This window comes from Cyprinus carpio, chromosome B8 (genome assembly GCF_018340385.1).
Source record: "Cyprinus carpio isolate SPL01 chromosome B8, ASM1834038v1, whole genome shotgun sequence".
Classification (NCBI taxonomy): Eukaryota; Metazoa; Chordata; class Actinopteri; order Cypriniformes; family Cyprinidae; genus Cyprinus; species Cyprinus carpio.
Genome location: NC_056604.1, coordinates 28031706 through 28046705, shown reverse-complemented (window position 1 = coordinate 28046705; position 15000 = coordinate 28031706). Strand labels below are relative to the sequence as shown.

Sequence of the window (15000 nt, the reverse complement as noted above, 5' to 3'; positions counted from 1 at the left end):
AACTGACAATTTTGTTGACTCGTTGGATGGAAACGGTGCTTGTTCGCAAATGTTTTGTGTGATATTCCAATTTTGCGCATAAGTTAAATTTGCAACTTTGGATGGAAACATTTAAATTTACATTTAATCATTTAGCAGACGCTTTTATCCAAAGCGACTTACAAATGAGATCAAAGGAAGCAATCAGACCATCGAGAGAACAACAACAGTATACAAGTGCCATGACAAGGTCAGTTAGTCTAGTACAGAACACATAGCTATGTTTTGTTTTTTTGTTTTTCCAAAAATAGAATACAATAGAAAAGAAAGGAAAATAAAAGGTAAGTGCTAGTATTAGTTGGTCAAGTGCTGGCAATGTTTTTAGATGTTTTTTGAAAATGAGTAAAGACTCTCTGTTCGAATTGAGATCGGGAGGTCATTCCACCAGCTGGGTGCAGTCCAGGAAAAGGTCCGTGAGAGTTATTTTGAACCTCTTTGGGATGGCAACACAAGGCGTCGTTCACTTGCAGAACGCAAACTTCTGGAGGGTACATAAGTTTGAACTAATGAGTTTATGTATATTGGCGCCGTGCCAGTGGTCGTCTTGTAGACAAGCATCAGTACCTTGAATTTGATGCGAGCGGCTACTGGTAGCCAGTGTAACCTGATGAAGAGAGGAGTAACATGGGCTGTTTTTGGCTCATTGAAGACAACCCTCACTGCTGCATTCTGGATCAGTTGTAGAGGCTTGATAGTACATGCAGGAAGGCCTGCCAGGAGAGCATTACAATAGTCCAGTCTGGAGAGAACTAGAGCTTGGACAAGAAGTTGGGTGGCTTGCTCTGACAGGAAGGGTCTAATCTTCCTAATGTTGTATAAGGACCGGGTCGTTGTAGCAATATGGTCTGTGAAGCTTAACTGATGATCCATCACAACTCCTAGGTTTCTAGAAGGAGTTGATGTTGACGAACCCAGCTGTATAGAGTAGTTGTGATGAAACGATGGGTTAGCTGGAACCACCAGCAGTTCAGTCTTAGTAAGGTTGAGCTGAAGGTGATGGTCATTCATCCAGATAGAAATGTCACTCAGACAGGCTGAAATGCGAGCAACTACCGTCGGGTCATCTGGTTGGAATGAGAAGTAGAGTTGAGTGTCATCAGCGTAGCAGTGATAGGAAAAGCCATGCTTCTGAATGACAGATCCTAATGACGTCATGTAGATGGAGAAGAGAAGTGGTCCAAGTACTGAGCCCTTGAGGAACCCCAGTAGCAAGAAGTTGTGACTTAGAAACCTCACCCCTCCAAGACACCCTGAAGGATCTATCTGAGAGGTGGGACTTAAACCACAGGAGTGCGGTTCCAGAGATGCCCATCTTTCTGAGGGTGGACAGGAGAATCTGGTGGTTAACTGTGTCAAAAGCAGCAGACAGGTCCAGCAAGATGAGTACTGAGTACTGAAGCTGCTCTCGCCAGTTGCAGGGCTTCAGTAACCGAGAGCAGGGCAGTCTCAGTTGAGTGGCCACTTTTGAAGCCAGATTGGTTGCTGTTCAGGAGGTTGTTCTGTACAAGAAACATAGAGAGCTGGTTGAACACAGCACGTTCAAGTGTCTTTGCAATGAATGGAAGAAGGGATACCGGTCTGTAGTTTTCTAGAAGTGCTGGATTTAGAGATGGTTTCTTTAGCAGTGGGCTTATGAGAGCCTGCTTAAATGCTGAGGGAAATGTTCCAGAGTGAAGAGAGGAGTTGATAATGTGAGTAAGTGAAGGTATGACTGAAGAAGAAATGGCCTGAAGGAGGAGAGTGGGGATCGGATCCAGTGGGCAAGTAGTAGGATGACTGGACAGGATAAGTTTGGAAACGTCCGTCTCTGAGAGTGGAGAGAAGGAGGAGAGAGAATGTGTATTAGTCGTTATGAAGTTATCATCAGTCTGCAGTGTGGAGAATTGGTCACTGCAGTTTTCTTCAGAAATAAGACAAGAACCATCAAAGTCATTAGCTCTAAGAATTGATGTAGGAGGAGGGAGAGGACAAAGAAGAGCAGATAAAGTTTTGAAAAGTGTGCGAGAGTCAGAACAGTTGTTAATCTTGTCGTGGTAATATGATGTTTTAGCAGTGAGGACGTTTGCAGAGAAGGAAGAGAGGAGAGACTGAAACACACTGAGGTCGGTAGAGTTTCTTGATTTAAGCCATTTCCTCACTGCAGCCCTGAGTTTAGAGCGATGTTCACGGAGTACATCGGACAGCCAGGGGGCAGATGGGGTGGAGCGTGCTGGTCTGGATGACAGTGGGCAAAAGTTGTCCAAGCAAGAGGTCAGAGTGGAACAAAAAGTGTCCGTAGCACTGTTCGTGTCCAGAGCTGAAAACTGCGAGAGTGAAGGAAGTGAGGATGCAACCACAGAGGATAGGCGAGATGGAGAGAGTGAGCGTAGGTTCCATCGAAGGGTGACCTGAGGAGGAGTGTGTGCTGTGTCAGGAGTAAGTGTGAAGTTAGAAGTGATGAGGAAGTGGTCTGAGGTGTGCAGTGGAGTAACTAAAGTGTTGTCGGTGGAGCAACAGCGTGTGTAGATAAGGTCTAGCTGGTTGCCTGATTTGTGAGTCGCTGTAGTAGACGCTCGCTTGAGATCAAATGAGGCGAGCAGAGTGTTGAAGTCAGCAGCCTGGGGTTTATCTAGGTGGATATTGAAGTCACCAAGCAGTACCAGAGGAGCACCATCTTCAGGATAGTTTGATAGCAGCACGTCCAACTCCTCCAAGAAGTTTCACAGTTGACCACAAAGTGGATTTTAACAGGGTGGGTAATAGTAATTCCATGTGATTCAAATGAACTGTTGCCTGTAAGAGATGGTTAAAGATCAATTTTCCATTCATTTGAGACCAGTTCCTCCACCCCTCTCAGTCGTGCGAGGGCTGTGGGAACAAGTGAAATTAGTGAAGAGGGGCAGTGTCTTCAGGTTTGATCCAAGTTTCAGTTAGGGCCATGAGGTTGAGACCGGAATGAGTAGCAATAGAAGAAATAAATTATGCTAACAGCAGACTGGCAGTTCCAGAGGCCTACTGGAATAGAGAGTAAAGTAGTAGAGGTCAGAGGGACAGGCCGTAGATAATTGGGATAGGCCTGCCTCCGACGTACAGTGCGTGCTCTCCGAGTGTTCGTAGTAATAGCATAGTCCCTTTAAGACAAGTCATGTCACTCTGCGGCCATCTTTGAAACGCCTCTCGGGCATCCAAGTGCAACACCTATCTCTTTGAATGGGGAAACATCAAATTCTAAAAAATTGTTCACTAGGCTTGCGATTAAATTTCATATTTGAAATCACCAAAGAAATCTGATAACAACTGTTTCATAAATGTTGTTTATTTTCCTCAAATAGCGTTATAAAAAGCTTATTTCTCAGGTTAGATCAGCCAGTGTGCATGCGCAGTCCTGAGAGCACGTCTCAGAAAGCTGACTGTTTCTATAGCAACCGGGATGCTTCTAACGGCAGCTGCAGTGATGCTCTGACTTTACCTATTACCGATTGGCTCCTTCATTCAGAAGGTGGGGCTTCCTGCGATTGATCGGCATTTTTCCCCATTCAGAACTATACGAGTGACATATCTTGGGTATTCTATAGTCTTTGGTAATAACAGATATTTAAAAAGCACATAGTGAGTACAATTGACCTAAATAAGTATTTGAGAACAAGCTATACAAAAAGTAAAGAGAGAGGAGGAAATCAATACTCAAGGTCCTTGTCAGTGTCCTTGCTCGGTGGAGTCGATGGTCTTTACACTCGTCGGTCTTCACACGAGGAGGCTTCACACGAGGAGGCTTCACACGAGGAGGCTTCACACGAGGGCTGCTGCGGTGAAACTAACCAATTTTATATTTGCCTGAGTACTTATTGAAGTCAGCTGGCCATGCCTTACTATTTAGCAGACTGAAACTGAAGAGTCCCACGATAGGCAAACGTAAGAACAAACGCGACTTGAGCACGTATTTACCACGGTAAAACACAGTAAGTGAAACAAAGTTTCCTAGCAACGACAACCGCGCTGAAATCTAATGAGAAAAACAAGGCAAAACACTTACAATCTGCTGTCCTTTTCTGTTGCTCGACTGCTTCTTCGACCGGCTAATGAGACGCAGCCTCGGTCTGACACAAGAAGCAAGTCTTTTGTAAATACTATAATATATACAGTATTATACACTTCACTATAGTATGGTTCAAAAACACTACAGTATTTACTATAAATTACTATAGTATTTTTTTCATGTGGGTGGTTTGTTTGTTCAGTGTCTTTCACACATCGGCCCTCATCGAGGAAATCTGATTGGATGTTCAGTTTAGCAAATAAGTTAATTCTTGAGAATTAAAGTGAAAGTGAAGAAAACGAGTAAGTAAATGAAGGCATGACAGACAGAAGGCTGTTCTAATGTTGCGTGATCTTTCCCAAGCATTCCAATATGCGAATATTTTCTTTACAATATGAGCCGCTTAAAATGATGAAGATATCAACATAACTCATATTCAGAATGGTGAGCAAGCACTGCTTTGTTTTTGTTTTGTATATCTGCGTTTATCTCGTTTATCCTTGTTTCAGTTTCTCATTTTAAATGGAGGATATTTACTTTTGAGAGCTGCTGATATAGACCGCTAATTCCTCTCACGCAGAACGCGTGTGTTAGTTTGCAGACGGCTGTAGTCTGTGCAGTGTGTTCAAGTGCAGCTTTTTGGTTCAGACGCTGCCGATGCGAGGAGACAACACCGTCAGCTTTTGTCTTCACTAGTTCTTTAAAGTCAGCTTGTGTGTCCTGGCCTTTAGGCCTGCTGGTGTACTGTCACCAATCATGTGTTTGACACGATCTCAGCTCACGCTTCAGAAATCTGTGACTGATCGTTTCATTACTCTCATTCTAACACCAGTGATGCTGTTGTTTACAGCCACAACACAAAAACCACCTCGTGGATGGACCCTCGATGTCAGGACAAACAGCCCAAGCCTCTGGAGGACTGTGAGGATGATGGTAAGACAGCATCATTCATCATCTTCATCCAACCGCTGCTGTGATACTGTTCCAGTCTCATCTCATGCTTACGAAACCATGGTGCTTAGTGTATGTTCACTAAATGGGAGACACACTTGAATTCACACACACTTGTCCTTTGGCAGTGGCTCTCAAGCAGTGGCCAACGAGAGGGCCTCAAGATGCCCGTGAAAATAAGCTAAAACAATTAGAAATCAATTTTCCTTCACCCCCCTCAACAAGTGTTTTTCATTGGAGATTCCCAAAGTCTGGGAAAACCTGGATATTTGAGGGAATTTTAACAGTGGGATTTCTATAACCTGAATGGAAATGAAACTCCGTTAAATTCCATAAACTAATTATTTTACTGTATAGGAATTAAACATTACAAAAGGCTTGCCCTTGATCTTAGTCGGGTGATACACAAACAGCTGGAAAAGCTTGGCCTTCAGATACTGTTGAGGACCTGGAGCAGAGCTGTCATAGAGTACGGTCAGCGCCAGATTCGGCCGGGTCACAGAGGGCCTGCCCGACCTGATGAATGAATGTGACCAGCAGAGGGCGTCCTTCATCAGCAGTGGACACCAAAATCTGAATATCATGAGGAAAACAAGCCTTAAACAGAGAATCAGTATTCAGGCTAAAGGAAACTGGAAGCTTGCTGCTTAGAGTAAAGCATTGTCTGTATTGAGAAAAGTGTTATACAAATTAAAATGGACTTGACTTAAAAATATGCAGTTCTTATGTAAGAACTGTATAAATAAACATGTAATGTATTTCAGGAGATGTGTGATGTGTTTAGTGAGGATGATCTGGTGTCAGGAGTGTGAGGGCTGTACTCTGTTGGATCTGAAAGATTGTGTCACAATTCAGAGTACATTCTACAAGAAGTGTGCACTCATTTCTTACCCACAACCCCCCATTTCACATTCTCAGTCATAGAAAAACAGCAAAGCGGAAGCTAGTTTAAAATGTATGGACATAAATGTAAAGATATTATTATTTTGAAGGTAATGAATTGATCCAAATAGTGTGTGTTCATTATCTGAGGAACTGCATGATCATGATAGTTCTGCACTCTTGTTCTGTCATTGATCATCAAATATTCACACGTGTCTGTTTGTTCTTGTCTTGGAGAAGAGGGTGTACATACAGAAGAGCTGGACAATGATCTCGGTACGTCTCCACTATCCCCTCCGCAAGCATTAATAATTAAAAAATTTTTATGTGAGTGTGTGTGTGTGTGTGTGTGAGATTCTGTGAAAGAGACAGAGAATATAATTCTGCTAAAGTGTGAGTGTGTGTGTGTGTGTGTGTGTGTGTGTGTGAGAGAGAGAGAGAGAGAGATTCTGTGAAAGAGAGAGTGAATATAATGCTGCTAAAAGCTGCTTCTCCAAAAAAGTGTGACAGTGCTGAATGATCTTTCTCAACACTTACTAAACTCTGAAAGCACGTAGCTGCTCAGTGGCTCTTGATTTGTCTGTGTCTGTGGTCAGAACTGCCTCCTGGCTGGGAGAAGATCGACGACCCGGTGTATGGAGTCTATTATGTTGAGTAAGTGTAAGATCCCTCCGTCTCATAATCAGTGACTGAAGTACAGAAACTCCCAGTGTTGTGTGTGTGTGTGTGTGTGTGTGTGTGTGTGTGTGTGTGTGTGTGTGTGTGTGTGTGTGTGTGTGTGTGTGTGAATTCTACACTGGTGTAAATGGTCTCTCAGCTTGCAGTGTTTGAAAATACTTACTGTAGGAATCATTCAGTAACAAAACACACTGGATCAGGGCACACTTCAGGCACGGTATGGTTTAGTGTAGAGATGATTGGAAGCAGCAGAGCTGGGATCCGTCTGAGGATGCTGATGCTGACCAGCTGTGTCTCTGTGTCTCAGTCACATTAACCGTAAGACGCAGTACGAGAACCCGGTTCTGGAGGCCCGGCGGCAGAAGCAGCTGGACGCACAGCAGTCGCCGGAGGACGGACGCTACATCAGAGGTGCGGATCACTTGATGAACAGAACCAAAACCTCAACATGCTGATAAACGCTGTTACCGGTGTAATCCTGTAGTATGTACTTCCATAGCACAGAGAGGATTGTGTTCTAACGCTCTCCTTTACATGAGTTTACATCTGTGTCCCTGTAGCACAGGTATATTTGTAGCAATAGACAACAATACATTGTTACTAACTGTAAGTAACTTTGCAACTACATGTCAACTAACTCTCATTAGAGGATCAGTAGACTGTCAGGTTAGTGTTAGGGTTAGTAGGATAAGTGGACATGTGACTTACAGTCAGACAGTCACTAATACTCTAACGACTGCGCGTTGAAATTATGAAGTTAGTAGAATGACTAAAGTGAACAATCAGAACAAAGTGTAAGCATCAAATGAATTGACAAGGCACTAAATCACAAACTCCTTTCAAAGATATATATACAGGTGCTGGTCATATAATTAGAATATCATCAAAAAGTTGATTTATTTCATTAATTCCATTCAAAAAGTGAAACTTGTATATTATATTCATTCATTACACACAGACTGATATATTTCAAATGTTTATTTCTTTTTATTTTGATGATTATAACTTACAACTAAGGAAAATCCCAAATTCAGTATCTCAGAAAATTAGAATATTGTGAAAAGGTTCGATGTTGAAGACACCTGGTGCCACACTCTAATCAGTTAATTAACTCAAAACACCTGCAAAGGCCTTTAAATGGTCTCTCAGTCTAGTTCTGTAGGCTACACAATCATGGGGAAGACTGCTGAATTTACAGTTGTCCAAAAGACGACCACTTGCACAAGGAGGTCAAGACACAAAAGGTCATTGCAAAAGAGGCTGGCTGTTCACAGAGCTGTTCCAAGCACATTAATAGAGAGGTGAAGGGAAGGAAAACATGTGATAGAAGTGTACAAGCAATAGGGATAACCACACCCTGGAGAGGATTGTGAAACAAAACCCATTCAAAAATGTGGGGGAGACTCACAAAGAGTGGACTGCAGCTGGAGTCAGAGCTTCAAGAACCACTACACACAGATGTATGCAAGACATGGGTTTCAGCTGTCGCATTCCTTGTGTCCAGCCACTCTTGAACAACAGACAGCGTCAGAATGGGCTAAAGACAAAAAGGACTGGACTGACCTTAACCCCATAGAAAATCTATGGGATATTGTGAAGAGGAAGATGCGATATGCCAGACCCAAGAATGCAGAAGAGCTGAAGGCCACTATCAGAGCAACCTGGGCTCTCATAACACCTGAGCAGTGCCACAGTCTGATCGACTCCATGCCACGCCGCATTGCTGCTGCAGTAATTCAGGCAAAAGGAGCCCCAACTAAGTATTGAGTGCTGTACATGCTCATACTTTTCATGTTTATACTTTTTAGTTGGGCAAGATTTCTAAAAATCCTTTCTTTGTATTGGTCTTAAGTTATATTCTAATTTTCTGAGATACTGAATTTGGGATTTTCCTTAGTTGTCAATTATAATCATCAAAATTAAAAGAAATAAACATTTGAAATATATCAGTCTGTGTGTAATGAATGAACATAATATACAAGTTTCACTTTTTGAATGGAATTAGTGAAATAAATCAACTTTTTGATGATATTCTAATCCTATGACCAGCACCTGTATAGATATATTTTTTTCTTTTGAATTACAATTCGTATGCTCACTAATGCTACATTTATTTGATATTACATTAAAAAGTGTAATATTCTGAGATTTTACCATTTAAAATCACTGTTTTCTATGTGAATATATTGTAAAATATAATTAAAAAAGTATTTAAATTTAAAGCTGAATGATGATTCAGAAATCATTCTAATATGCTGATTATTAATGTATTTACTGTCATCTTTGGTCAGTTTAATGTGTCCTCGCTGAATGAAATTATAAATTTAGCAAAAAAAAAAAAAAAAAAAATTCACCACTTGAGAACTGCCAATGTATGTAAAATATGTGTGTGTAATAAAAAGTTCAGTTGTTTTTCCTATAAGACATTGATGCAGTGCTTCTTAATGATTTTTATAGTTTTTGTTTATTGTTTCTTTCTGTTCTGGTTGTGTTGTTGTTCGTCTCAGAATGGATAGAGGAGCACTCGTCCGCCGGAGCTGCGATCGGCTCTTATGTGCCCAGTCATCTGGAGACATACAGAGAGCCTCAGAGCTGTCCCTCGGCCCCTCAGGCCCCGGGCCCCAGGCGTGAGACTTCACTCACACTGACTCAATGAGCATTTATAATGACACGACTGAATAATGAATAACTCGCTGTGTGTGTGTGTGTGTGAGCAGGAGGAAAGCCGTTCTTTACCCGTAATCCAGCCGAGCTCAAGGGGACCTTCATAAGCACGAAGCTGCTGAAGAGCCGGCGAGGCTTCGGCTTCACTGTGGTCGGCGGCGATGAACCGGACGAGTTCCTGCAGATCAAGAGTCTGGTGCTGGACGGACCGGCCGCTGTGGACGGAAAGATGGAAACAGGTGCGCACTTACTCTTTCTCTCTGTTCATCTGAGTTTGTGTTCCAATCAGGCACGGCACGCACTGCTTTAGCCCCGCCCACACTGACACGAAGCCCCGCCCCTGACATATCAATCATCCAAAACCAGAGAGTGCTTCACAAACAAGGAGTTTTGTTGCGTGGCATCTTTTTTGCATTAAATGTGAGCAGAAATGCTGTTACACGTGCAGTTTGTGTTTCCCTTGGAGTGAAGGATTTTAGCTTATCGTTCCCGTTCCTTCTTCTGTAACACTTCCTGAATGATCCCTAAAGAGTAAAGGACTTGCATTGAAGTCAACTGTGACAAAAATCGTTTGGTTCAGTATATCGGTGTGTGTGTGTGTGTCTCAGGCGATGTCATCGTCAGCGTGAACGACACCATCGTGCTGGGATACACTCACGCTCAGGTGGTGAAGATATTCCAGTCCATCCCCATCGGCTCCATGGTCCAGCTGGAGCTGTGCCGCGGCTACCCTCTGCCCTTCGACCCCGACGACCCCAACACCAGCCTGGTGACCTCAGTGGCCATCCTGGACAAAGAGCCCATCATAGTGAACAGTCAGGAGGGTTTCGAGGCCATGCCCGTCCTGGGACCCGGCGGAGGCGGCGGCCCCGGGGCCCCTGAGCCCGTCTCGTTCGGCCCCGCCGCGGACAGCGCTCTGATGGGCCCGGCTTACACCAGCGACGTGGTCACGCTGGCGTCCTCCATAGCCACGCAGCCCGAGCTGATCACGGTCCACATCGAGAAGGGCGAGAAGGGCTTGGGCTTCACCATCGCAGACAGTCTGGCTGGCGGAGGGCAGAAGGTGAAGCAGGTGGTGGATTACCCACGCTGCCGAGGGCTGAAGGAGGCCGACATCCTGCTAGAGGTCAACAAGAGGAGCGTGCAGGACATGAGCCACAACCAGATCGTGGATCTCCTCAGCAAATGTCCACGAGGGAGTGAAGTTACTCTGCTGGTGCAAAGAGGTGAGCGCATGCATTCCCACAGAACCTGCTTCACTGACCAGCGTCCAGCTGCTCCGCTCCAGTCAGGACTCAAAATTGCTAAATATACTATATGTGACCCTGGAGCACAAAACCAGTCATAAGGGTCAGTTTTTTGAATAAATAATCTCTCCATTGATGTGTGGTTTGTTAGGAGGACAATATTTGTCTGAGATACAACTATTTGAAAATCTGGAATCTGAGGGAGCAAAAAAATCTAAATATTGAGAAAATCATCTTTAAAGTTGTTCAAATGAAGTTCTTAGCAATGCATATTACTAATCAAAAATTAAGTTTTGATATATTTACGGAAGGACATTTACTAAATATCTTCATGGAACATGATCTTTACTTAATATCCTAATGATTTTTGGCAGAGAAGAGAAATGTATACTGAATGATAATATGGCACTGGAACAGTAGACTAGGTGGTGGCTAGTGACTTACTGAATGAGTCATGGAATCATTTATTCAACAGATTTGTTCAAAGAAAATGATTCATTCAGTAACGAATCACCGCTGTGTGTTACTCAGAAACACACAACAGTTCTGCTGTGGATTGGTCTGGAACGGTTTCTGTTGTTGAAATAGCAAAAACTTGTGTTTGACTCAATATTAACTTCTTGTTCATTGAAGGTTTGTATAAAATCAACATCACGTTTGCTATCATGCTCATATTCGTGAAAACAGCTCTCTTGTTCTTGATATTACGTAATTACATATGTTATAAAAACATGATCTCATACAAGTACTTTTTAGCAATAATATCTTGAATTTTTTGGGTGTTTTTATTCATTTTGTTACTTTTTTTGAGACAGTTCTACGGTGGCCAAGAAGGGCAAAACAGATTACAATTCTGAAAACAAAATAACAAATTACAAACGCAAATGCAAATCTAAAAAACAAAACAACAAGTCAGAAAACACAACGACAATTCAGACAAACCGGAAGAGGTAGGTATAGTTTGGTTTGGGATTATTCACCACTGATTGGACGAGACATTTGTCTATCAACGTATACAGAAATAACCAGCTGAAGAACAGCAGAGTCGTGGTAGATGTTCAGAGATGGTCTGAAAGTAGCTCGGTTTAAATGTATTGTATGAATTGTGCTTACTCTGGAATAAAACATACAGAGTGTCTATCTATACTTTGTGCAAATATCCTGCCTTATTAGCATTTTGGCATCACCATTCTGTCAGCTCCAGTGGTGCAGCTGGATAAGTGTGTGATCTTAGCTTTTTAACACGATCGACCTGGGTTCAATTCCACCTTTTGCTGAACTTTTTTTTCTTCCTTTTCAAATCTAGTATTAGCAATGGATTTTATTTACACTAAGTGAAAATAGCAGTATTTTCAACAATATGCTATTTACACTAAGTGCAGATAGTGATAGATTCTGTTTACATTGTTAAAATAGCAGGATTTTCTGCTATGTATACTACTTGTTGCAAATAGTGGCAATTATCTGCACCTCAGTATTGCAGTACATTATAAAACAGTATGCAATAATAACGTATTGAGTGTAAATTATAATAATTTTAATTCAAATTATTAAATGCATGCCACCTTATTGGTACAATAAAGCCCTCCCTACACCTAACCCTACACTATACTTTATTTTCACCTTTTTGATTATTTCCTTAATTTTAATGCCTTTACGATATGAGAACAAAATTAAAAAAGAATAAAAAAAAGATAAAAAAAAGGTTCAACAAAACCCGGAACCAAACTCTTAAAAATCCTAATAAAAAGTCAAGGACACACACTTCACCAGCTGCACCACTGGAGCTGACAGAATGGTGATGCCAAAATACTAATAAAGCAGGATATTTGCACAAAGTGTAAACAGACACTCTGTATGTTTTATTCCACAGTAAGCACAATTCATACAATACATTTAAACTGAGCTACTTTCAGACCATCTCCTGAACATCTACCACGACTCTGCTGTTCTTCTACTGGTTCTTTCTATACGGTGATTGACAGATGTCTCGTCCAATCAGCGGTGAGTAATCCCAAACCAATGGCCTTGTCTCAAACTATACCCACCTCTTCCGGTTTGTCTGAATTGTCGTCGTGTTTTCTGACTTGTTGTAATGTTTTCTAGATTTGTTATAATGTTTTCTGAATTGTTATTTGTTTTTTTAGATTTGTGTTTGTAATTTGTTATTTTATTTTCAAAATTGTAATCTGGTTTGCCCTTCTCGGCCACGGTACAGTTCACTATGCAATCCTATCCCAGCACAACATTATCAAAAAAAATGAAATTAGAAATAAGTTATTGATTGCATTTGAAGCAAGAAGTTAACATCTAATCAAATTAATGATGTTAACAAATAAATCGGACAGTGTGTCGGCAATTTAGTGATATCCCTACAGAGGTGTTCTTGATCGGGCTTGAAATAAAGTGCCAACACACACACACACACACACACACACACACACACACACACACACACACACACACACACACACACACACACACACACACTGAACTATCTCTCTCTCTCTCTCTCACACACACACACACACTCACACACACAAACTCTCTCTCTCTCTCTCTAACTCTCACACACACACACACACACACACACACACACACACACACACACACACACACACACAGACTCACAAACTCTCTCTCTCTCTCTCACACACACACACACACACACACACACACACACACACACACACACACACAGACTCACAAACTTTCTCTCTCTCACACACACACACACACACACACACACACACACACTCACACACACACACACACACACACACACACACACACCACACAAAAAAAAAAAAAAAAAAAAACAGACTCACACACACACTCACTCACACACACACACACACACACACACACACACACACACACACACACACACACACACACACACACACACACACACACACACACACACACACACACACACACACACACACACACACACACACACACACACACACACATTAAACTGTGTACAGTGCCATAAATGTCAGTATCTTGCCTTCGTTTGTTTCCATGACGATACTCAGATTATTTCCAGTGAGACGGAGAACAAACAGAAAGCTGTTATAGAGAGTATCAGATATCAGCTGGAGCTTTGTGTTATCATTACGAGAGCATATTTCTGTACCATATAAAGCACATCTTCTGTAGGATCCACCATAACTCCTCGTGCATTCCTCACACAAAGTATAAATCAGTTAGTGAGAGCTTGTTTGAATCTAATGTGACACATATCTTTTGCTGAGAATACAATCCCAGAATGCCTTGCAGCAATAATAATAACAACAATAAATCCAAGGTAATGGATGAAGTGAGAGTAATGTTGAAAATAAACCTATTTGATTCTTGTAGATAAATAGTTCTCTGCTTGTGTTTGTATTAATGACACTGTCCATCTTTACAACACAGAGCGGAGCTGTTTTCTGTGAATGCGCAGGATTGGTAAGCTGCTGTAGGGAAATAACTAGAGGAATGAGTGCAGGAAACTGTAAATCACTGACAACACTCTGAGTTAATATGATGAGAAATGGCAGTGTGCAGCATAATGGTCTGAAATAACTGGAAGAGACTGACTCCAGGAGCAGCGCGTGTTCACGTGTAAAACAATCACGCCACTCTTACACTAAAAATAGGGAGGACAGGGTGAGAGCGCTCCTCAAGACAAATCCCACTCCTTTCCTTCATAACGACTGAACCACCAAGAGCTTCAAGCTTCATGCTTCTGTTGAGTCCGTCATTCAGCTTCATGTAGAAAAAAAATCATTAAAATGCATGAGTCAAATTCCAGGTGACCTACACCAGCCATGAATCCATTTATACATGCATTAAAAACAGTTTCATACTGCTGCAGACATTCAGACAGGGATCTGACTGAAACTGACTTGATTTCATTACCTCAAATCAGCATTAAATACAAAAATACTTCTTAATAGTGTGTCCAGCACAACACATTCTGCTGGAATACTGCGCTTATGAAGTAATACACCGGCCGTGTTATACAGGATCTTAGTAGATAATGTTGCAAGACTGTTGATTATGGGCTAAAGCATGAAGAAAAAAAGAAATGCAAATTCTATGACATGCATGCCTTTAAATCTCTCTGGGTAGAAAAGCACAACAAATTCAAATACATTTATGTTTTTTAAACCACATGGATTTCATGAATGCTTAATGATTCTTATGTGTAAATATTACATGATTTTACACTATTTATTATTAAGATGTGTGTGACATGAGTCTCACTGGATTATCAGTGTAAATGGCGATTGTAGTCTGTGATGAAGATGAATCAGACACACACACACACACACACACACACACACACACACACACACACACACTCATGGGTGGAGCAGGATCCTCCGCAGCAGCTGATGCTTGAACACACACACACACACACACACACACACACACACATGCACTGCAGCGCTCAGACGGAGGCTCTGCTCTGAAATGAGGATATGTGTGTGTGTGTGTGTGTGTGAGTGTGTGTGTGTGTGTGTGTGTGTG

General features: G+C 41.9%; 1 protein-coding gene across 8 annotated transcripts in view; it reads left to right on the top strand.

Annotated features, from left to right (window-relative positions):
- LOC109085514 (membrane-associated guanylate kinase, WW and PDZ domain-containing protein 1-like) overlaps nt 1-15000 on the top strand; it is a 51505-nt gene that overhangs the window by 6057 nt on the left and 30448 nt on the right. For 6 of the 8 annotated variants that reach the window (XM_042730380.1, XM_042730378.1, XM_042730379.1 and 3 more), the window contains exons 4-10: nt 4905-4987; nt 6125-6163; nt 6484-6541; nt 6873-6976; nt 9073-9192; nt 9283-9468; nt 9838-10455. In XM_042730380.1, the coding sequence (XP_042586314.1) occupies nt 4905-4987; nt 6125-6163; nt 6484-6541; nt 6873-6976; nt 9073-9192; nt 9283-9468; nt 9838-10455 (1208 nt within the window). The remainder of the gene's footprint in view (nt 1-4904; nt 4988-6124; nt 6164-6483; nt 6542-6872; nt 6977-9072; nt 9193-9282; nt 9469-9837; nt 10456-15000) is intronic. The other 2 variants (XM_042730377.1, XM_042730382.1) reach the window with 1 other exon arrangement.